Source organism: Maniola jurtina, chromosome 19 (assembly GCF_905333055.1).
Source record: "Maniola jurtina chromosome 19, ilManJurt1.1, whole genome shotgun sequence".
NCBI classification, from domain to species: Eukaryota; Metazoa; Arthropoda; class Insecta; order Lepidoptera; family Nymphalidae; genus Maniola; species Maniola jurtina.
The window spans coordinates 6,252,288-6,276,956 of NC_060047.1; the positions used below are offsets into that span (position 1 = coordinate 6,252,288).

Below are 24,669 nucleotides of genomic sequence, written 5' to 3' on the forward strand. Positions count from 1 at the left end.
AGTGAAAGAGTTTGGAAATACAGTTTTTTTACTACATTATGTTTATGGTAAAAACTATCTTGTTAACTCAATAGAAGACAATTAATTACTTAATAACTTATTAAGTAGCTTATTAATAATAAGCTAATTACTAACTTACTTAAGTACTTTAAGTATAAATAAATAATCCTATTAAGTAACTATGTAACTCAAGAGAGATTAGATTACATATTTGCATTGTGTGTAAATATAGAATAGATTCTACATTTACTTAAATGCCTTTGCTTAAATGATGGCACTAGATGGCAGGCCTACAAAATGTGTTCATAAATAAAACCCTGTTTAGGCTTCACATACCTAGCATAAAGGCTTATTACTATCTGAATTCTGTAGGAATCCCAATTTTGAATGAAGCATTATAGAGTTTCTGAAAATTTAGAGTTGTGTTATAGTGAAGTTAGCCATCAGGGTTGATTTCACAAGTTTTCTAAGTGAAAATCTTAACCTATTTTCAAATTTTAAAAATAAGAGAGTTTCAGAGATTAATTGTTCTGAGGAAACAGTGTAATTACACAAAATTAAATTTAACAGAACAAGCTAAAAACTAAAACTTGAAATTTTATTATGATAGTACTGTTTTGATCAAAATTAGAAATTTTGGACTCAATTTTAGCATGTTTTAAGCTGTATTCAGAGTACTTTAGACACAGTTTTAGGCCATTTTGCCAAATTCTGAATAAAAAGTAAACAACTTTAGCACTGCCTGCCTACCAGCAGAACAGTTGCTGTGCCATAATAATCTGCAAAATAATGTGATTCCATAGTAATGAAAGTTTATCATGGAATTAAAGTTCATCGTACTTTATAATCAACATTTTAATGCTATATTGAAATGTTCTGAAAGAGATTGCACACAATCATGCACGTACTTAATTGATAATTTGATACACCAAGCGTAGCTTCGGCCGGCAGTCGGCACACAGGAACAACGCAGTAAAATCTCGACCAATTTTTAACTTAATCGTACTCATACTAGCATTATGACAACTTTGCTATACCTTGGTATACAGTTGGAGGGTGTCCTGTCCACTTCCCAGGCGGCAAAAAGTTTCATGGGAACAGGTTTCGATGTATTAGTCATCTTTTCCGATTTATTTTTCTCGGTCATTTTAAATCAGCACCAGTACACAACAAGGTAGAACAGCACTGCACTGAGCGATAGTTTCAACTTACATTGTCATTTAATCACTAAACATAACACTGTAATCATTTTTATTTTACCACAGTACGATTAGGATACCGACCTCGACACGAACAACAATACTCAGCACAACATTTAGCGCTAAGTAATTAATGCCTATCGGCTAGGTACAACTACTCCAACTACGATACGAAAGCGAAGCGCTCGGCCCCGGCGTTCGATATGTTTGACAGATTTGACAGATGCCATCACAGTGTTGCTGGTTCAACATTAGATTTTACCACTTTTCTAAAAAATGGGTAACATTGAAACAAACAAAAAGAGATTAAACTATACAGAAACTATTATAGAAAGGAGTAACGCTTTAAATGATCTTTGAATTTTGTATTTTATCAACTGTACAATAAATAAAATATTCGTTTATCGCAAGACATTTGACACACATGTGCGAAAAACAGCCACAAATAGTTACTAGGAAAGACAAGAAAATAAGTAGTTGTTTCAAGAATGTCCAATAAAGTCGTTTATATTATGTATTTTTATGACAAAATTCCACAATCCGTCTTAGGGTGAAAAGACTTGCCTTTACTTACATAAATTTAAAAATCCATTAAAAATGAGGTCCTGAAAAAAGCATAATCGAAGATTAGCTGTTATGTACCTAAATATTATAAGAGCGTGGAGAGCTGTCTGTAGACCGTCAAACAGCTTGCTCCGGCTTTGGCGGGACCCTTATTACTAAGCCTCTGCTGTCCGTCCACTTGTGAACCTCATTAAAATTAGCAAAAGCGTAAGCCAAGAGAGCAGGTATAATATAACTAATTTTAAAAGTTATTAAAATGTCCTTTCATGTTAAGCTTGCGCGACGATATAATTAAATCATAATATAGCATAATATAGGTTTATCAAGAATTTCAATCTTTTAACCAAACTACCCTTAATAAGGGAAATTGAATAGGTCAATTCTTGCAACACTGGAGACAATATATATATAATTTATATTTTATTTTCAATTATGTACTTGTAGGACTCTTATAGGTACCTAGGAGTTAGGAGTTAGGACCTAGGTACCTTAAATTGAGCGCGCTTGCCTTTAAGATGCCTATTCACCTCAACTTGAAACTACCCATATAAAATGCTGAGTATAAACTATCATATTTTTAATTACAAGTTACTTTCTCAAAGAAGTCTTCTTTGAAATCCATCTTGATGCTACACGTCTAAGCTGTGGGGATTTAGAAACTTGATGATAGTTTGATATTGTATAGACACAGATACCCACCAAGCAACGTTTTCTTGATTGAACCCCAAGTCCTTCAACTCTGGGGATGGAGTACAGCACTCCTAATCCTAAACCATAGGGATTCAGGAATGTTGATGGTGAAATAATATTGTTGAAGCTAAGCATAGACCCACTATTGACTTCTAAGTAAGTCCTCAAAAGTAATTTAAGTCCCAACACTTCAATCTTGATAGGCAATGCAGGAATCTGCACTCCTAAGTCGTGTAGATTTTGGAACTGTTGATGGTGAGGATAGATGTGAGAACCGGACGTAAAAAAGAGTAGACAACCAAAATAAAGAACTACAAAAATATTCTTACATAATATTTTATTTCTGAATAAAAACAGAATAAAAATAATTTGTATAAACAATCAAATGAATTCTTAGGCGCAAGGCACACCAGTAGAACAGAGGCGCGGTGTGCCGCGTAAGTCGTCTCTTTCGATAACAACTGAAAAATGTAATTAATTACTTTGGCATAAAGGCGGCGTAAAACAGGCAATTCAAGCACGAAGCTTTGCCTGCGTGTTTTGTTTCCAATAAACTAATTTCAACTTTATGTCAAATAAAAAACCTGAGTTGAAGTTGCTATCAAAAGACTCCGCTTGACTCCATACTGTCTGTATACCTTGAACCTTATACATAGTTATAAGTAACTACAATTCTTTGATTATATTGATAAATTAAAGCTAATGTTCTACTTCACAAACAGACATTTACATAAATATTGGAATGGCACTTTTATTTAAATAGGTAAATATAAAAAAAATGTAATTACTATAATTAGATATAATATTATTGTTTAGTAAAACTGCATCAGCTGGAATGTGCCTGTATATACTTACTTACCTATTAAGGTCCAAACTCCAAACGCACTTGAGCTGCGCTGCACGATGCGGCGCGGCAAATATAATTAATATGAGTTTGTATGGAGCAAGGCGCCGTGCCGCTCCCACGTCGCGGCGCGCAGTGCAGCGCTAATGCGTTTGGACCTTTACATACACAAGTGGGAAAACGAGTACCTCTATCAATACATAATTTCAACAAAAAAATAAATCTCATATAAAATATCACACAAAATACTGCTGCAGAGCCAAACAGCTGTGTGTTACTTGCTTAACTTTCCAAAAGTGTATGAATTTGTGCTTTTTTTCTTTAGAAACCTTTTCAAATGCTGCTGAACTTATTACATACTATTAACAACAAAGACTTCATAATTATTTTATTACAGTTACTTAAACTAAATAAACTACAAATTCATATTTTCTCATTCTTGCACTATCCCAAAACCTTGTATAACCCTTTTGAATAATGATTAACTAGTTTACGACTAGATTATGAGCATAAAAATGTGTCATTCACTTTTTAGTTTAGTTTGATACCCCACAAAATAAAAAGATTGCTTAACGGAATGAGAGTTTTTGCATGGGATATTAAGTTTAACTTGGTCAAATTCACTTTACTATTAAGGTGCAAACAAACCACTCAGTACAATATTGTGGTGTGTCGCAACTGTCGATATTCTGGCCAACCTATCGGAGCAAGACTTGCTAGTGATAGCATATGGATCTAAGACATGGTTGCAATGTTAAGAGTAAATGTAAGTCTCCGATGGTGTCATTGTCGCGACATTCCACAACATTGTAATTTATTTGCACCTTTATATGTAGTGAATGGCATGGTTTGCCCATTGGTGGGCGTGGGCGTCGGTTCATTTGGCCACTTCTGGAGGGCAGTCGGGTTGCGCGGAAGGATGAGCCGCACGGAAAGCCGGGTGGTTTTCGAGTTCACGGTCTATGCGCAGGATGATCGGGAATGGGCGAAGATCGACGTGAAATCTGAAAAAGATGTATAAAACCCTTTAAAAGATTTTAAGTTCCAGACACATTGTGGTGTGTGTAATGTGTATTGCAATGGAACCTGACACAATGATCCGCCAATTGGAGCGCACCTCAAGCGTCAACGTTGCTGACCACCATGACAGATTTATTTATGTGCACACATATATAATAATATACTATGTACCTACATTACCAATTTGTCAATTATGCTGGTTTCTATAATTTTATTTTTATTGTATAGCTATAATTAACAAACTCAGTACCGGTAAAACCAACTGTGGTTTTTGTGGCGCTGAATGTAACAAAAAAAAAATGGTTCTGCCAAGTATCAACTTGATGTATTAAGGCTCGACAGATCGCCGCGCACGACGAACAAAATTGGCGTTCACTTATGCAGAAAAAAAAACGCGCAGCTTACAGCACTGTCACCTGCTTATTGGTCTTTTATCGTATATTATACTTTTGAGAATATGTTGTCCTTGTGTCCTGGATAGCAGGCTATCTCTGTACCTTTCTCGAAAGACGGTAAAACAGCTGGGCCATGAAAACCTAGCAGATAGACAGACACTAATACATTGTATCATTAGTATGGATAACAAAAAATAAAGATACATACCTTCTGGCATTAAATACCTGCGGCACAAGGCAGCAGTCTGCAAGTGTGATCTCATCCCCCACACAGTACTTCCCAGCACATGAAGACAGGAGTTTCTCTACAGCTCTGAACCCTCTCATGATCCAATGCTGAGCCCATTCTTTCTTTTTCTCTTCACCTACATAGATTAGGACTATTAAGTTCTGGAGAGGCTGGATGCCTGAAGATATTATCTGTAATATAACATTACTCATCACCTAGTGTCAATAGCAAGCAAAAAGAGCAATAGTAATTATTATTATTATTGGGTGTATGGTCTTCTTTGCCAACTTGCAATTCTCCACCTACTGCAAATCTTTATATAATACTAGAGGATGCCCGCGACTTCGTCCGCGTGGATTTAGGTTTTTAAAGATCCCGTGGAAACCCTTTGATTTTCCGGGATAAAAAGTAGCCTTTGTCCGTCCCCGGGATATAAGCTAACCCTGCGTCACAATCGGTTAAACTGTTGGGCCGTGAATAGGTAGCAGACACAGACAGACACACCTTTGCATTTATAATATTAGTATGGAGTATGGATAAACTAGCAACCCGCCCTGGATTCTGACTTTGAACAAACACAAAATAATATTAAACTAAGCCATCCTCTTGAAGCACTACATCTATTTAAAAAAAACTTCATCAAAATCTGTTGCATGTAGTTTAAAAAAGCTAAACTTACATACAGACGGCGCAGGGAAGCAACTTGGTTTTATACTACGTAGAGAAATTCAGCTTACTTATTTTTTTGTGGCTCTTCCTGGCTTGGCATAAGTAGGCTTTCCCCAGAAAGTGTAGATTAAATACTGTAGAAAAAATACTTGCCTCACAAATTTCGCGCACTTTAGCTCTCTTATAACAATCTTGAGGCATAAGTGGCCTTTGAGGTCTCGACTCCTCTAAATAATTCATAATACTCAAAGACTCTATAAATGTATGCCCATCTGTAAACACAAACAAGGCCTACAATAATATAAAACAGTAAAAACCAAGGTTTTTAAAAGTCAGAAATGTGATACAATATAATATGTAATGATTATGCATGTAATAAATTTCAATAAATTATATTGTTAAACCACAAAACCTATAATTACAATCATAACTTAAAACTGTACCAAAACTGTATACTACATACTCAACTTACCTAGCTTTTTTATTTTTTTATTTAGAGACAAGTTAGCCCTTGACTGAGGCGAGAGGTGAGATTTCACCTGGTGGTAAGTGATGATGCAGTCTAAGATAGAACCGGGCTAAAGACTAGGCTGATTTTTCAATTGTTAGTAACCAGAGGAATAAATGTAAAGGTATTCTTAAAAAAAGCTGTTAAAATTCGAACTTATTGTGCTTAGTAAATTATACTTTGGTCTATACATACCCTACATATTTCCCTAAAAGTATTTGATATTTGTTCGGTTTGATTTCTTCTACTGTTTAGTCAGACAATAATCATGCCTTATATTAAGTGTGTACAAATTAAAACATAACTAAGAAGAATAGAAAGAAAATAAAATGTGTTCTTTTTTCTGATACCTATAACCAATGAAGGGACTTGCTCCATGGGGTTAACCTCTCTGTATTCATTGCAGTGTTGTTCCCCGCCACCTTTTATGAGGCTCACAGCTTTTATGTCATATGGTATCTCCTTCAAGTTCAGCGCTATCCGTACCCTCCATGAGCATGAGCTTCGCCAGTATGAATACAATACTGGCTGGAAAAATAAAATACTATAGTTAGACCAAATAATTAGTATACTTACTCTTGTTTTTTTTAATATACTAATTATGCCTAATTAAAAGTATATCATGATAAAGGAATTAAATATTAAAATATGTGAACTTAAATTCAACAATATAACAATTAGAGTGGAAATTATTACTTAATTTAAATCTACTAAAAACCAAAACAGTGCAGAAGTTGCAAGTTTTCAAATGACTCTCTTACCTTTTCTTCAATAGTGTCACTCATTTTATATTATATTTTATAGAAAGGTAGAGGTAGAAAATAATTCTGAACCAAAAACTCTAAAAAAATTCCAATATTACTGTACAAAACAGGTCGCAGGAGGCCAGCTACTGTGCCGTACATATTTTCCAAATATCTCGCACAACCAGTATGCAAATAATCTTATAATTTACACATTGATTTAATAATGAGTATAGTTGTTCGATTACCTTAGCCATACTGGAGATATTTCCGTTGTATTTCGAGTAGTAATTAATTTTGGCGGCGTATAAGATACTGGATCTTAAAAAATATATATCTAACACAATAATCCTTATCTAGATAATGTGGAGCAACAAAACGTCTAATCAGTTGCTGATAAGTTTAGGTGTGATAAAAAATTCACTTCAATGCAAAAATTGATATAAAAATGTAAATATAATTGAAAATTGGAATTGGAATTGCAGTCCTGCCCAAATTCAACCAAATCCAAATCAGTCCGACCAATGACCATAGATTTAGTATATTATGTAGAGTCCAACCAAGTCCGACAAGGCTCTCTTGGCATGGCCTGGGCCCGGTACTTTGTCAATGTTACCCATGTCCACTTTACAGGATTCGCCAGATATCTTCTGGCAACGAAAATATTGTGTCAACTGTCATGTGTCAATGTCAAACGGATGAGATGATATGTAAGTGAGGTTATTTTCTGAATTTCTGAACAGTTTTCAAAAAGTTTTATATTTTACTGTAAAAGAAATGGCGAAAGACAAAAAGAAAGGCTCAAAAGCGAACGTTTTTAAAGTGGCTGGTGCTAAAAGCTTAAAGAAGACCAAAGCGAAGGCAGTAAACTTAGGTTTGAAAAATGTAAGTATTTGCTTGGTGTTTTTTGTATTATCGTATTTAATTGCTATTACGCGTGGTTTTGGGGCTTCCTACTATGGCTAACTCTCTCTCAACTTCGTTATGTTACCAAATTACATTTGTGACTGAAGTTAGCGGAAAGTGTGATGTGTGTCTGTTACCATTCAATATTCCTATTGATTTTGAAGATATTAAAAATATAGTCGTATTTATTAATTCATCATTATGATTGAACCATCGCCGGCTTACTCTGATCACTGTCTCCTCTCAAAATGAAAAGGTTTTAGCCGTATTTTATCATGCTGGCCAAGCGCGGACTGGCAGATTTCCTACACCTTTGAGAAAATTATGGAGAACTCTCAGGCGTGCAGGTTTATTTACGTAGTCAAAGCAATTAAGCAATATTTAATTGCTTAAAATGCACAAAACTCTGAAAAGTTAGAGGTGCATGCCCAAGTTGAACCCTGAATCCCTGGCCTGACAAGGAGGCCAACGTCTTAACCACAAGGCTATCATGGCTTTTGACAACATTTTCTTTATTGCAGCTCAAGCAAAAAGTAGCAGATATAGACAAGCAATTTATTGAAATAAAGAATAAACCCAAACTTATTCCAGAACCAAAAAAACAAGATAAAAAAACTCCTAAGAAAACTGAGAATAATGTGACAAAAGAGGAAGTATCTTCTGCAGCAGATCAAATTGTAAAAATGGACTTATAACAAATGGCCAGGTTTTATAAGCTGTTAATTTATAATTCATATTATTCTTTAAAAAGTTATTGTCAAGTTTATAGTATTTACAGTATATACTAGTTGTGCACAATAACATGAGACCATACTTATGAATAGCTATAAAAATTAGCCCAGTAATTTTTGTGAATTACTTACTATTATTTGAGAGTTGTTTCTTTCAAGCTAATATTATAGGGGAAATAAACAACTATTTTTTGTTAATATGTCTTTTATTGTTAAATTTAACAAGATATAACATTATAAAACACTTACTTAAACTTTAGAAAACATAACATTGTTAACAGTGGTCATTATTCACAATAAAACTGAATAAAATTAACCAATTCTCTCCTTGTTGCGTAACTATGTTACGCAAATGAAAGTTATGGATAGTAAAAAGATTGAAACTTATTTCAGTAAGTACCACCTTTACCATTGCAGCATTCATGTCTGTTCTCAGATGTTAAATCCATGAATGGGGAATAGTTTACCTTTAATGTCTATATCTATTAAAATAAATAATGTTCACGTCACAGTTAAAACTCGTTTTACCCAGTTAAAAATAGTACTAACTGCACACCTTTGTCACAACTAGTTTTAACTACTAAAAACAAATCAAAAACAAGATCTGGTCACCCTGACTCCACAGTCTTGTTTGTCATACAGCTAATATTTTTGTAAAGCTTGAGCTTCCAGCGTAGTTCACTTCTGGCGTAGCCTAGTCAGCTTATTACTCAATCAGTCAACAAATTAATTAATTAGAATATGTGACTAATTAAAATTCTAGTTTTTACTAATACAAATTAGTACCAAAGGAAATTTCAGCCAGAACTGGTTTTTATTAAATAAAAATAGATAGTTATGCAAAGAGATGTAGTTAAAACTAGTTTTTACTAGTTGAAACAGGTTTTAACTGCAACATTTATATATATTATTTATATTAAAAATGCACTAGAAAATGAAATGTGAATGAAATGTTCCAGTCTATTAAGTAAGTATAATTATTTTCATGTACTTATATTCAGAACTGTGGTAGATGCAATTTTTCTTCCGACTACATCCTTAATGTAATCAGATATAGTACCTAAACCTATGAAATAGTTGAAAGTTATTATTTTGTTACTATAGAAAATGTTAGATTACAAAATCGAGGTCACGCTCAAAATGATTTTATTCTTCATCTGTGACATCAGGTTCCGCCATTTCGTCTTCGCTGACTTCGACAGCATCTTGTGATTCTGCAGCTGCTTCTGGATTGTCTAAAGGACTTTCAGGTTCCTCGACAAGGGGTTCATCGGCAGGTTGCTCGCTGTAATTTGTATATTGCGTTAAAACTTAAAATGATTTCTTTTTTGCCCATGAAAATTTTGGGCGAAGTTAACGCACCTAACAGTGTTACTAAAATTATATAAATATATAAATATCTTTTTTATTCCTAACAAACCGGCCAAGTGCGGGTCGGACTCGCGCACCGAGGGTTCCGGATTTTTCGACATTTTGCACGATAAATTAAAAATTATTATGCATAAAATTAAATAAAAATCTGTGTTAGAATGTACAGGTAAAAAAAGCTCTTTCATATGACGCCCCACTTGGTATAGGTAGTTATCTTATTTCGAAACACATTTTAATTATTTAGACAATTAAAAACATTTTAATTTTTTTTAATGATGTTACTACAAATTCAGGGTTTTTGAATTTTTCCTTTACTTGTGCTATAAGACCTACCTACCCTATAGGTTTTCTTGAAAAACACGACAGACGGACAGACAGACAACAAAGTGATCCCGTAAAGGTTCCGTTTTTCGTTTTGAGGTACGGAATCCTAAAAACATTGAACTTATGATGAATTCAGTTGACATGCAAATACAAAAATTGAATAACAATAAAAGTATTTTAAACAAGAGTGTTAAATGCTGCTGCTGTCTTAGCACCTACTCGTTGTTCGTACGCGAATCGACTGCACACCATAATCAAAGTCATGAACAAAGGTGCTAAGGTGCTAATCTTTATTCAATAACATATACCTAATTATTCTACTTGATCAAAATTTAAGAATATATTTTTACACCGAACCTTGATTCGACTTCAGCGGTGTTGTCCCCAGCAGAACCGCTGTGTGAAAGTTCTTCTAAACGCGCAGCAGCAAGTTCAGATTCTTGTCTTGCTATCTCTGCTAATTCAGCCGCCTGTGTAAATAAATTACTGAAGTTAGTGTATATATTTAAATAAAAATTGTTAGTACAAAATATTTTTGTATTCAGTCAGCAGATAATCTATAGGCAATCAATATTATTTAGTATCATTTACCTGTCTTGCAAGTTCAGCTTCTCGTTCCTCTTGGGCCTGACGTTCTAGCTCTTCCAATTTGGCTAGTTCTTCTTGTCTCATTTGTTCAGCCAATCTCTCTTCCTCTAATCTTGCCTCCTCTGCTAATTTAGCTTCCTCAGCTAATCGTGCTTCCTCCGCTATCCTTGCTTCTTCTGCTAATCTGGCTTCCTCGGCTAAACGAGCTTCTTTTGCAAGCCTTTTCTCTTCCGCTTTGTGAGCTTCTTCGGCTAGCCTAGCTTCCTCTGCTAAACGATCGTCTTCAGCTTTTCTGGCAGCTTCTTCTGCTGCTTTCTGTGCTTCTTCTTCTGCTATTTTAGCTTCTTCGGCTCTCCTTGCTTCTTCCTCCGCTTGAAGTTTCAATTCTTCAGCTCTTCGAGCTTCTTCTTCTTGTCTCTTCTTTTCTGCTACTTCGCGTTCAGCCTACAAAAGAAATTCAAGTGTTTAATGTCTTAGTATTTATTTTGTTTATTATTTAATAAGACGATGATAATAACTATGGCTTCAATACCTGAGCTTTGCGTTCAGCTTCGCGTTTTGCTTCTTCTTTCAAAGCTCTGCAAATATAAAATTTTATAAAATAAATGATATTTTAAAACTTTTAACTAGCTAATGCCAGGTACGCGTTATAATGTCTATGTTGTATTTTGACAGTACTTATGTTAGAAATCTTTAGGAACAAATGTCAAAGTCTGTTTCAACTTAATGGGATAATAGATAGGCTTACGACCGGGCAGACAAATAAACAGTTTTTTTTAAAGATAATATGTAATTGCATGAAACGCAAATAAAACTTATTTTTACCAATAGTATCGTATATATTATAATTGATGAACATGTGCTCCACTTACTTCTCTTCAGCAAGTCGCGCTTCGGCTTGTCGTTTCCTCTTGATTTCAGCCAAATCAGCAGATGGAGCGAGAACTGGCTCAGCGGTGGTTGCACGGAACCTAGCCTCCCGGTCTGCCTTCGCAGCTTTCAACTCGAGTTCAGGGTCTTCCATCATCGAGGGCGCCTGGAACTTGCGGCTCGGTCTCCAGGGGAGGAGTTTCACTGCAGCGCAGTAAACAGTCACGTGGCCATTGTGAGCATTGGTGCAATGAGATGCTTTAGCAGCTGACTGCAGAAGCTTGTCATTTGATATCAATGGTCACAAATGGAAAGGTGAGTGCAGCCGCACAGCTCGTAACGCTCTCATTATGAGTGATAAGTTATATTATGTTTCCGGCTTTAAAGCTCGATATGGGAAGCCGAACATGTAAACTGCTTGGAATGTTTTAATCTTTTGACTTGCTTCATGCTGTGAACCATGTGAAAGCGTGTTCGGGCTGTGTGCATATTTTATCAGTCATCGTAATGTCTAGCATGAAATGTACGTTTGTGCATCTAAGTTTTTATTTGTGATCTTATTTACATTTCAATTAACATTTATTCATCTCTAATCAAGTGTTGTAGCGTCTACACCGTCTGCAGCGTTATGTATATATAGGTACCTAGCCGCAAACAAAAGGTGCATTTATAAAAAAAATACTTATTAGCTAAGATAGCGAAGCGTTAAGCACAAGCCTGGGTACGAAGCATGAATGTTAGATTACTAGCATGCGGACTAATTAAAACAACTATGAGTCTGTAAAATTATTTATTTATTGTTAAATTAAATCAGTTCTGTTATTTCGTGAATAAGAGACGTCTCGTTCACCGAATCGCGGCAAGCCGCGCTACCACGATTGTGACTAGAAGTGTACAATTTTACAGTGTAAATAATTAACAAAATAAGTTTTGTGTATAAATGGATAAAAAATATATCAAAATCGATTAGTCGGGTCGTGTTATACCGAGATCAAGGACGCGAAGGGCGTACGCGACGCGGGCGCCGGTGGTTGGACCGTGCGCCCGCGCCGCGTCGCGTCGAGCGGCGGGAGGGGAGTGGGCGAGCTACGCGCACTGCGCCGCTGTCGCCTGTTCCGGCGCATCCGCTGCAAGAGACACCACACCCAGTGTTAGACACTGTTTTTATTCTCGTTTTTAATTTAGCTCTTTTATTACAACTAATCAAGTCAAAGCTGGAAAGCGTAATTTAGAAACACGCGCGAATGAGGCCTCGTAACCAAAATAGTATCGTACCTATACAAAACAATATAAAAATCTTGACTCCTTTCTCACTAAGTATCAAGAGTAGTTTAAAAAGTAAGTTTTGCTATAAGTGTTATCTGTTAAAAGGATATGAAAGTTTCTAGAGATTATCTTGAGCTATACTAGTCTAGATGAATTATTATTAGAAAATTTTATGCGAAAAAATATTAAGAACTTATTGATTACACATTGTATAGTGTAAAGTTTGATGAATTTACATTTTATACATTTCCATTACCTATGTACATATCTAAGAGCTACGAGGTTGCTCACTGCGCCTTCTTTATTAAACTTCTTTAAATATTATGCAGTGAATAAGCGAGCGCTAGCGAGGCGTTTGTGATGTAGTACCTGTGACCGTTTCGTCGGCCAAACCCGCGGCCGCAAGTCTATTCTTCGCGTAAAACGAAAGAAGGTTCACGTCGTCCCTGATGCTAAGTTCCTTGTAGAGTGGGTAGCGGTTGGGGAATCCCCTTTTACCGGAATAGTGCACGCACGCGAGGTGGCCGCGTCCTGGCGATCAACACCTCAGGTTATCACAAAGGCATAATATCTACTGGGTTGGATATATTGTTAGAAACTTCAAAGGTACCTATGGAATAAGGTTTGCAAACGTTAATAATACTCGTGGGATCAATAAGATATTTACCATTTTCAATAGGTAAATGAGTCATTAATATTTCGAAAACATCAAAACTAAGTCGCCAAGTTTAGTTATTTGAAATAATTTTGTTAAAACTAAAAATGCGGTACCTACCTGTAAACTTTTTGGCTGGCTCTGAGTAAAAGGAAATATTGTGAATGTGGTCAGTAACACTACGCAGAGGCAGCAAAAGTTTAGCGATGTACGCGTCATTGCTGAAGCGGTAGGGAATTGGCTCTCCGTAGGAATATCTGCGAATGATTAAAAATGTTTCATAGTTTAATCAATTGTCTCTGTATTAATGCTGCGAAGTATTTCTAAACAAACAACGAAATCGAAAATTGACCTCGGTCTAAAACAATAAGATAGATATCAACAGTATCGTCCAAGGCCTGTAACGTCATGCTCGCTTGCTTGTATTTTGTTATAATTCTAATGATGTGACTCATCATCAACAACCGAAAGACGTCCACACTCCTGCAGCTGGACATATACCTTTTGGGACTTCCACACGCCATGGACTTGCGCCGTTTGAATACAGCTTCTTCCTGCGACTTTGATATCGTCTATCCACCTAGTGGGGGGTGTGCCAACACTACGCTTTACGCTGCAAAGACACCAGTTTAACAACTTTGGACCCCAGCATCTATTGGCTCGACGAACTACATGTACCTTGCCCATTCTACTTCAGCTTCGCAACCCATTGAGCTATGTCGGTTAGTCTGATTCTCTTATGGATCTACTCATTCTGATTCGATCCCGCAGCAAACTCTAAGCAATAGCTCCATGCCCGCTGAGTGATTGAGCTTTCTTGTGAGAAACTGTCATGGAAGAATAAATCGTATATCGAGTGAGAAAATAAATCATCAAAACATTCTTGGGATTGGTAAATAATCAGCAAACGTTAGGTGGCATTTATTAAACGTGCTATAATTAAACATTCGGTCACTACGTACCCAGTACCCACCTACCAGTATACGTCATACACGTGGATAGTTTTGGCTGGGAAACTAACACCCACTCTGGAAACATTTCCCAGCTTTCAAAGAACTATTTACACGTAGCGGACTCATAAGTCAATGGTTCATTTTGCATTGTTTACAATACAGTGGTGCATTGCCAAACTGATGTGTGATGCTGAGACAATGTCAGTGTCGCCACGTCTGATAGACTCATCAATGGATACTATTTTTGTACCAATACACCGCTGATGCCAAAAAAAACCCACCTATCACAGCGTCAGATCTTTGGAACAAACCGTGGGATTTCCTTCCTGGCATGCAACCCTACTGTTCATAACCTGCAAGATTTTTCATCTATCCACCTTACCTTTATTAGGCAGGGCTATAGATGCGAAGGCATGACGTTTTTGGCCCGTCGGTATCTAACGGATTTTTGGTCAAAAACGGATTTTAATTACTTTGGTTGGATTCTTACGGTTATCATTGTTTTTTTAACCGAACTAGTAGGCAGGAATAGGCAGCACAAATTTGACCTATCGTGATCGAGATGAAACAATTGGGTTTGTTAAAGCAGGAACAGGTAAGTACTTACGAGTAAATTGTATCCAAAGGTGCAACGGTTTTTGCTCGCGGTACAACCGAACGAGCACGATGAAGCAGAGAGGCAGTATCGGCGCGGATGCGACGAGTTTCATCCTCGAAAGCCTGCAAATATTATTTCAGGAGATATCACCCATTAGAAAAATACACACACACACACACATTATACCTATTAGAGAATATCACGTACAACGGACGACTACTTCTAAGTAGGTACGGAAAAGAAACAAGGGAGAAGGATCGATTAGAGAATTTCAATAATGGATTTTTACTTTTACTGATGCACATAGTTACATAATGTAATAATTTCGAAGGAGAAAAAATGACCACTTCTGTCCGTGGAACCAACCTGATAACAATAATATCGTGAAATCTAACTTCTGAAAATAATGAAAATGAAAGGCATCGCGAGCAAGCTCGTCTAAAAATAAAACAAAAGAATGCAGAATAATATTTTGCTTTGGGCAATTCACCAAAATCGTTACTTTACAAGATTGTATACTATTTTTATATCTTTTGCCAGATATACTAATTTATGTGGGTGGAACAATTCAATATGAAGGCTAGAAATCAAATCACTAGTAGGTATCTGGTACATATTCTAGAAAAATCTATATATGATCCTAGTTTCTAATGTGGAAAGTATTACAAACTTAGATCGGATCAAGACACGATCAGTATGTCCACCAATTAGTTCTAATAAGACAAAAATTCTAATAAGAATGGCGATAGATTCTTCCAGCTTTGCTTCATGCCCAATCTTGTTTTAGAATTTGAAAATTAAGTCTTATTCATCATTATCATCATCATCATCATCAGCCTGTAGGGGTCCACTGTCGGGCTTCCCTAAAGAGCTCACCACACCAGGTCAGCCTGCCTTTCTCATCCAGCCACCGTCTTATTATTTAGATCGAAAATTTAGTTTAAGTTAGAAAATGTATTGAGATTTTATTTATCTATGGAGCCAGACACACTGCCATTTAGCATGGAGACAAGGATGTAGCAAAAGTAGAGACAAGTTAGGTACCTTTGTAGATTCCGATCTGTAGTAATCGTCCAAAGCAGAGACAGAGTAGGTCGGACGGTGGCGATACGCGATGCGGTCGAGTTCCCTCAATATCACGGAGGGACGCACGCGGACGCGAACCACGTGATGGGGCGCCTCAGGGTACGTGGCGAGTCGGGTGATCGTACGAGATGGACGGTATATCAGCTCCGCCTACGAAAAAGAATGCTGTAGACCAGAGTATAGGGTTTTTACACACGTTCAAGACTGTTAACCAATCTCCATGATACCTAGTTCACACTAGAATATAAATGATATGTCTTTAGGAGTGTATAATGCATTTGTCGTGCAAATCCGCGTGTAGAATTTAATAGAACCTTTGTCAATTTATCATTTTGATTGGAAGAGAGGCTTGAATGTGTGCAATGCAACGCAACGTAGCAAAATTATAGCGCTATGTACAGCCATCAGTAGAGTTGATCTGATAACACTTACACTAAAAAAAACAAAGGAATCTTATTTGAACAGATTTCTTCACAATATAAAATTGTTCTACTGTAGTGTAGATAAGTTGGTATGTATGTAGAGAAACTAACAATAGGGCAATATACCTAATATGAGTGATGACCTTATAGAAAGTATTTAACAAATTTTTATAAGGACATTATGAAACACCAATAGAAAAACAAGTCTTCTTTGGTGGTATATAGGTAACTAATCAAAATTAGAGATTCTGTATGGTGCAGCAATTGATTTGGGTGCAACCTTAAGAGGTCCTTAGCCTGACACTAATAATTCTTGAGGAGTTGAAAGGTACCTAGCAAAAAAAGCTTATTGTTCCTTGTGTATCGTGAAATTCCGTAAAGTAACGCCTGCTGCTAACTAAAAATCTATCAAATAATAATAAACGACTTTGTACACAGTGTTCTGTCCGTATAAAGTCGTTATTATTATTATACCTACCTAGAGGGCTCTCTCCGTCACTCGTTTCATACAATCGTGGTTCCAATTTCATTTGAATATTAAGCAACCAAAGTCCATGAAATTTTGCAGACATATTCTAGAAACTAATATCTATGTCTGTGGTTTTCCAGATTTCTGTTAAAATATTCGGTTTCAAAGTTACGCGGTCTTAAAAAATTTCATACAAATCTTTGAGCCCCTGTAATTTTAAAACTATATATTTTTAGAAAAATCTAAAACACCACAGACACAGATATTAGTTTCTAGAATATGTCTGCAAAATTTCATGGACTTTGGTTGCTTAATATTCAAATGAAATTGGAACTACGATTGTATGAAACTAGTGACGGAGAGAGCCCTATTAACTAAAATCTTTGGAATAATGATGATTGATGATTGACTGTTAGTTTGGAAAAGGTACACTCCATGCACAACTTAGATTAAAAAGAGTAGAGAATCACTTTTTTTACATGCTTTTAGTGCTTATTACTAAAAAGTAATACTTACATAAACGTTGAGACTAAAAATAATTAAGCTGAAGTAACGATCTCTATCAGCTGAAATGAAGGTATGAGTCATGACCGTGATAGATGTTTTTGCTATAAATATCCCTTTACTGAAGCTTTATTGAAATTGTTATTCGTCGTATGTTTACCTACCTTTTAAAATAGCATACGAAGGTTTTATTAAGGTCATTAAGGTGCATGAGATGGGTCTGCCCGTGAAATTCGAATTTAATTTGGTTATTCGCAATTTGTAAACTAATACGACAAAGTAGGCTTATGCCACTTTAATTGCGCCAATGGCAGTATCATCCTCAGAGGTTTATATAAAAATCTTTACTTGAAAGAGTCCATTTTAAGAAATTAGTTATAACTAGTATTGACTAACTTGTGAGTAACTCATTATTTTGACTAATTTCTTAAACTGAACACTTTCAAGTAAAGATTTTTATGTAAGCGAAAAATCGTAGGTCTATGTGTAATCCTGTGAAGATGATATTGCCACTGTCGGAATTAGAATGCCATAAGCCTACTTTGTCGTATTAATTTACAAATTGCGAAGAACCAAATTAAATATGAATTTCGCGGGCAGCCCCGTCTCATGGACATTAAATTATACGTAGGAATGCCAAACGTCCAAACTACTTTCCATCATTCAATTTTGGATAAAAAAATGTGGTGTATTTCAGGGATCCTGGGACCACTTTTGTTTGTAGTCCGTTTCAGATTTTTATGGTAGGATATCAATTGAATTTTTTACCTATCGATTTACATAACAATGTTTACCTGCTGTCAGTTCAATCAAAATTATGGGCGACTACATTTACGATATCAATAGATGTGAATCAGATAGTTAAATATAGATACGGCTAGGAATAAATTTAGAAGAAAGCGCAACTCGAAGTGGAACTATGTTCTCGCTCTAGTACCTACCTACTACCTATCTACGGATGCATTATGCAGTTAGCATGGTAATGGTATCAGATTCGCAGGGTAACAGGTATAGGGGGAGAAAAATTGGAATAAAGATATCAATTTTCAATTCTTTTGTTAAAACTTTTATGAAAAGGTCTATTTTCAAATCAGATTTTGATGAAACTTGGGACTCAGGACTGGACCTTTTGCACTTAAACTTATTTATATTTGGCCATTTAAGTTTCACGGTTCTCATTTCAGTTTAGCTTTCAACGAGCACGTTAAATAATTAAAAAATCAGTTTAGTTTTTGTATTACGCAGATGTTTTCACTTGGCCTTTGGTATTCTGCCAAATCCAAATTACGACCGAAATTATGGGTAAATAGTTGCCTTGGGTACCTACCTAGTTAATTTAAATTGCGTTTACTGTTAACAGTGCAGTGTAGAAATGTTAGTTGAAAAAAATATTAATATTTAGGAACACCTACCAAAGGTCTTTTAATCTAATAGGTATAGGTACGGTATTTACTACCATTTTCTTTGTCTAACTTATTTACTACTAGAGAATGCCCGTGACTTCATCCGCGTGGATTTAGGTTTTTAACGATCCCGTGGGAATTGTTTGATTTTCCGGGATAAAAAGTTGCCTATGTCAATTACAGGGACGCAAGCACGGTACGAAATTTCATACAATCGGTCAAGCAGATGAGTCTTTAGGAATCCCGCGGGAACTGTTTGTTTTTTCGGGAAAAAAAGTAGCCTAGGTATGTCCTTCCCCGGAATGTATCCTAAGTCTGTACAAAATTTCATTAAAATCGGTTCAGCGGTTGAGCCGTGAAAGCGTAGCATCAGACAGACAGACACTTTCGCATTTATGTTAGGTTACATACATTAATAGTAGATAGGTAACTGTGGTTAAGTCTAGATACAACATTAATTACAGTTTGGATTAAATAATGCAAATTACACAGCAATTAACTCTTGGGGAGGATATGTAAGGTAGGTATATTTGGAAACTTCGTTTTTGTATTTGGCGCATTGCCACAAGACTGACGTGCGCAGCAGTTTCCACTGTGGAACTTGATAGTATTTTCATTGTACCTACCTACCATAGAATATAGATTCTACTTTTATTGTAAAGTTAGTCAGGTGTATGGAATCTTACGGTTCCTACCTTTGTTTTTTTTTTTTTTTTTTTTTTTTTTTTTTTTTTTTTTTTTTTTTTTTTTTTTGTTGACGGGGGGGAAATCTTCACAAGATACCCGACCTCTTTGAGGAGAGATCGGGTTATGTGGGATTTGTACCCACTAAAACCCCCTCGATGGCCATCCTCAGCGCATATTAAGAGGCTCCGGGAACTCTTACGAACGTGCGCCGGTCGACTTCTTGACTCACTACTGAGAGCACAGGTCTTTTTTAGAATGAGAAGGGGATTGCCACGGTCCATTACGATGGCTTAGTGCGTATCGGCAGACTTCACACACCTTTAAGAACATGTTAAGAACTCTCAGGCATGCGATCGAACATCAATTCCACTTACACACAATTATGTTCCATAAAGCTTTCTCAGGCCAATGACGAGAAGAACAACAAGTTCGATAGTTGGTGGTTGTGAGTTCGTTGGGGATGGAGTTTGATGGTTGGTTGGGGTTTAGGTTGGTATTTTATATTTAGTAGGTCGGTATGTATGGTAGATGTGAATCATCTTCAGAATCTAACTCTATGCAGAATATTGAAATAAGTTAATTGGAAGAAGCTGATATCCTTATATTTAGCAAGATTTCTGAACGAAACATGATATATCCGCTCGAGTGGAATTTCTGAAACTTCCTTCAGAGGGTTTTCATTATGGCACAGTACTGGTATATAGAAGGCTCACAAGGACCGCAAAGAGATTTAAATAATTAATATCGTCTCTCTTAATACGCGCTTGATGAACGCGGGGTCACGCGACCAAGTGAAATAAATCAGCCTGTTTTTTTTTATAAAAAAATAACGAGCAGGCGGGTCACCTCGTGTTAAGTGATTACCGCTGCCCATGAACATTTGCAGCACCAGAGGTACTGGTGCGTTGCCGAGCTTTCAGAAATTTGTTGATTATAGAGAGAATGCGAAATCTCAAGGCTTTAGAGTACCTACTCAGTGAGAACCCAATGCATGGTTTGAGCTGTGAATTGATATCAGTTCATGAATGAAGCTCATTTTTTCTGGTTATTTAGTGTTTGCAGTGCATTCTTGTCATGGAATTATGAAGGAAAAAATGTGCTGCAACAAGCTTGCTCATGGTATTTATATCGAGTGCGCAGTATTGGCAATACTCTGCGATCAGCGTCAACTTACCTGAGACAGCCTGGGTATGTACGTGACATACGGGATATGGTAGTGGTAATACGGTGCATAGGATGAGAGGTAGTAGTACGAACTCCACGGCTGCCGGCGGCGGCGTCGAAAGGAAAACGATACTTTTTAATATTATTGCTTTTTGTACAAAACTATACCGTACCTAACTACCTACGGTAGGTATCTAAGCCTTACTACTTATCTCTACATTAGTCAAAAATCAAAATTGTTTTGAACTTGTCTATGTACCTATGCGTTTCTTGAAAAGAAATAGGTAGGTACCTAGGTATAGTACGCTACATACACTAGGTATATTTCATTGATCATACTATGGTTGAGTAGCCTACTCAAGTAGCCTAGTACATAGGTACCTACTTATTTAACATGTTTTATTAAATTCAGTTTGGTAATTAATTAAAAGACAATTTCTAACAAGTAGATAGATACTCTTTTAGGTTAGAAAATCAAAATATTTATCGGTTGAATGAGTTGCACGTAAACAAACTGAAGATGACTCGTTCCGGACGCGTAGCTGGAGTTCTGGACGATGCGTAATATTCTAAATGCAACATAAACCTATCAATAGATTAGGTGGGTAAAAGGTTGTTCAATAAGCTGACGATAAGAGTTTTGTCAGTCTAGGGGCTTCTCAAGAGGACGATTCAGACGACGATCCTATGACACATGTGGTTTGAATCGTCCTCTAAAGAAGCCCCTATCTTGACTATGAATAGGTAATTGTTGTAACTCTCTTCTTATGTTAATGTTCTTTCGTATTATAGATTTATTAGGTTTCATATTCTGAAATTATTAATTTTGTGTGACGTGTGCTCGAGTTTAATAGAACTTATCTTGGGCAATTAGGTAGGTATATAGGTAGGTAGGTAAGTACCTAGGTGCCATAGTTCTACATCTATAGAAAAAATAATTAAGAAATTAGAATCATCAGAGCATGTTAAATTATGTATTAGATACTTAGGTACCTACCTACCTATAATTAATTTATCTGATAACCCCTCAGAAATCAATTTAAAAACTGTTGGAGTTAGTAAATATATATATCGAGCCCATCATCGATATTTTTGTTGGCAGTTTTGCAACAAAAAAGGAAACTTAATCATATTATATTAAAAATGAAAGCTTTATTAAAAAATCAGTCTAGATCACATTTTTATTAAAAAAAATTATACTAAAACATTAAAAGCTTTTAAATAAGATTCACGTCCACTTGTATTAAAAATTAAAGTAGTGCGATCACATTGCGTTAGCGAATACTGATTAGGTCGGGGAAAGGGTTAGGAACAAGGGATGACGGGGTCGGAGGGTCGGGAGCCGGGGCGCTACACGCGGTAAGAGTAGTGGCGGTAGTTGGTGCCGTAGGGCAGGCGGCCGCTCGCCGTGGACGAGTAGGAGTAGCCGCCGGGCCCGCCCAGGCTGCTCGACCGCTCGCTGGTGTACGAGTAGCCGCCGGGCCCGCTGCCCGCGCGGCGCTCCACCGTGTTGCTGTACGAGCTGCGCTGCGGCAGCCCGCTGCCCGTCGCGCGCTGCGACGTGCTCGAGTACGAGTACGAGTACTGCTCCTCCGCGCGCCGCGGCGCCGGCTCCCGGTCCAGCACCACGTAGTGGCGCGGCGTCTGCAACAACCGCGCGCCTTAGTGCCGCGTCGCGACCCTCGCACCGACCCGACCGACCGACTAGCGAAAGCGACACACAAACACCGACGACGGACTCAATAGGAGGCGTAGTTGCTGTAGTAGACGTGGCGATGCGGCAACCTCTGCGGCCGGCCGTGCGCCTGCGCCAGCACCAGGTCCATGTGGTCGCGCGGCGTGCCCAGCGGGTCGGCCTCGAAGGCGCGCTCGCGCTGCCCCACCATGGCCAGAGCGCGCTCCCTCGTCTGGTCGCGCGGCGACACGTACGGCGCGAGCGGCCGCAGTTTGGACTCGGGCAACGGCGCTATGTTCTGCTTGAACACCGGCTCGAGCAAGGAGCCGCGCACGCCGGGCCGGGTGCGGCGGCCGAACGCCGTGACGGGGTCGGGCACCAGGCTCGGCCGCGGCACGTACGGCACCATCTCCCAGTCGCCCATCCGCTGCAAGCGGAGAACTCGCCGTTAGACGGGCGGCCGCCGACTCCAGCCGCGGCTATATTTGGCTCGCCCGGTAGCTCCGCTTTCCGACACTTGTTTTTCGATTTGCTCTGACCTACTTGCGGAGCGCTACCGCAACGTCCTATCGAAACCTACACCTACTAATAGAAGAAGATCGGCGCGGCTGGAATTTCATACTTAATAAGCAATTTTGTTTAAAAGCGATGTCGCGTCCACGACATTTCTATCGGTGTAGAGAGAGAATTTATGAACTGTTTGCCACTATCTACGACCGCTACACTACGACACTCGATATTTGCGAGACTGGAAAGTGACGAAGGTCGACTTGGTGCGAGGGCGTCCGGCTCCCGGGGTTAGAGTGGAGCGAGGTTCACGCTCGGGGTTAGAACGGCACACTCACCGACACGCTGAAGCTGGAGGCGGGCCGGTAAGGGCGGCGCGTCGTGTAGAAGTCACTCTCGTACACCATGGTTGCTGCTTGCTAACTGTGATCGTTCGTCCAAAACTCGCGACGGTCAGTCCTCGACTGCGGAGTGCGCGCCGCCGGCGGCAGCGCCACGCCACCGACAACCTTATTTTTAGATCATTGTCATTGCAATTTTCACGTCATTCCTCCCAAACTTTACTTCAAATTTTAAAGCTTTTACCTATGTTAGCATGATGTCACAAATGGGTTAAGGATGATCATAACTTCTTTAGAATGCGATGGAATACCAAGGGTGAGATAAAAATAACATTGTGGAGTGTTTATTCTCGCTGAATCATCATTATAAACAAGACGCGCAACGCCGCTGGTTCAAAATAACTGCGAAAGAGTTGGCGTTTATTATTTTACAATCTTGAATTAATGGCTAGTTGGCGCGCGTTCTCACCGACTACTACAAGGACTACGAACTCGTAGATCAATAGAAGGACAATCTCAGAATAAATCAAATGATGTAGTAGGTTAGTCATCTTCCTGGGACTCAAACCAGAAGTCTTCTATAAGGGGCTTGTACATGACGCAGTAATTTGTAGTGGAGGTTAGTGGTCAACCGTTATAAATAATAATCAACATATAAATTCTGTTTCTAGAACAAGCGGTTTGACTGTAGAGTAATTAGGTACTTATTGTTTTATGGTGGATTTTATTTCAACGTTGATGGGACAAACTGCTGAGGGTTACCTATAGATTACCTAGCTTATATGTGTTAGCTTTCTCCGGTTACCTATTTCCATAGAATATAACGTCTTACTGAACGCTTATTTCGAAACGTTTTGTCATCATTCTTCTTATTTACGCATGGCTAAAGCGGAATTTCTGCATTATGAAATTAGACGTTTACACGTGCAATTGATGATGAAATTAATGTCGTAAAACTAATTTCGTACCTAATGTAAATTCCGCAGCTTAGGAACTTGTGTTAGGGAATAGGCATCTCTTAGGCAAACGCATCCCATCTTAGGTCACATCATCACTTTCCATCATTGTGGTCAAGCGTGTGCCTATCACTACCCATAGGTACAGTAAAAGGTACAGTTGAAGTTCCCGCGAGAATTTGAAAACCTAAAACCTGAATCCAAGTGAACTAAGGTTGAAATCTATAGAGCGCACTTTGACTTTGCTTAGACTTAAGTTTCAGTTAAGAGGAGACAGATTTATGCCAGCGGTATAACGCTGCCTCGTTTTATCAGTATCTTAAGTCTGAGCA

General features: G+C 37.8%; 4 protein-coding genes across 14 annotated transcripts in view; 1 reads left to right on the plus strand and 3 right to left on the minus strand.

The window, feature by feature from the left end:
• The window catches only part of LOC123875122 (phosphofurin acidic cluster sorting protein 1), a 126,231-nt gene extending 124,842 nt beyond the window's left edge, over positions 1-1,389 (minus strand). For all 9 annotated transcript variants that reach the window (XM_045920790.1, XM_045920789.1, XM_045920788.1 and 6 more), the window contains exon 1: positions 1,038-1,389. In XM_045920790.1, coding sequence (XP_045776746.1) covers positions 1,038-1,147 — 110 coding nt within the window. In that variant the 5' untranslated portion in view covers positions 1,148-1,389. The remainder of the gene's footprint in view (positions 1-1,037) is intronic.
• Positions 1,390-3,635: 2,246 nt separating this feature from the next.
• LOC123875146 (probable maleylacetoacetate isomerase 2) lies at positions 3,636-7,355 on the minus strand. Of its 2 annotated transcripts, none has more exons than XM_045920829.1 (5): positions 7,110-7,355; positions 6,469-6,646; positions 5,764-5,882; positions 4,921-5,132; positions 3,636-4,301 (listed from the first exon to the last, which is right to left on the minus strand). In XM_045920829.1, the coding sequence occupies exons 1-5, from the start codon at positions 7,116-7,118 to the stop codon at positions 4,175-4,177; spliced, it is 645 nt and encodes a 214-aa protein (XP_045776785.1). In that variant the 5' UTR covers positions 7,119-7,355; the 3' UTR covers positions 3,636-4,174. The 2 variants fall into 2 exon arrangements, with proteins under 2 accessions (XP_045776785.1, XP_045776784.1); XM_045920828.1 differs by lacking the exon at positions 7,110-7,355 and adding an exon at positions 6,880-6,994.
• Positions 7,356-7,563: 208 nt separating this feature from the next.
• On the plus strand, positions 7,564-8,696 carry LOC123875150. Its single transcript, XM_045920833.1, has 2 exons — positions 7,564-7,746; positions 8,289-8,696. The coding sequence occupies exons 1-2, from the start codon at positions 7,639-7,641 to the stop codon at positions 8,460-8,462; spliced, it is 282 nt and encodes a 93-aa protein (XP_045776789.1). The 5' UTR covers positions 7,564-7,638; the 3' UTR covers positions 8,463-8,696.
• Positions 8,697-9,152: 456 nt separating this feature from the next.
• Positions 9,153-23,540, minus strand: LOC123875128 (uncharacterized protein CG45076-like). Of its 2 annotated transcripts, XM_045920799.1 has the most exons (11): positions 23,379-23,540; positions 20,869-20,958; positions 16,168-16,359; positions 15,133-15,245; positions 13,693-13,829; positions 13,287-13,448; positions 11,654-11,855; positions 11,314-11,359; positions 10,785-11,225; positions 10,551-10,663; positions 9,153-9,783 (listed from the first exon to the last, which is right to left on the minus strand). In XM_045920799.1, the coding sequence occupies exons 1-11, from the start codon at positions 23,445-23,447 to the stop codon at positions 9,645-9,647; spliced, it is 1,704 nt and encodes a 567-aa protein (XP_045776755.1). In that variant the 5' UTR covers positions 23,448-23,540; the 3' UTR covers positions 9,153-9,644. The 2 variants fall into 2 exon arrangements, with proteins under 2 accessions (XP_045776755.1, XP_045776756.1); XM_045920800.1 differs by lacking the exon at positions 20,869-20,958.
• Between the last annotated feature and the right edge of the window lie 1,129 nt (positions 23,541-24,669).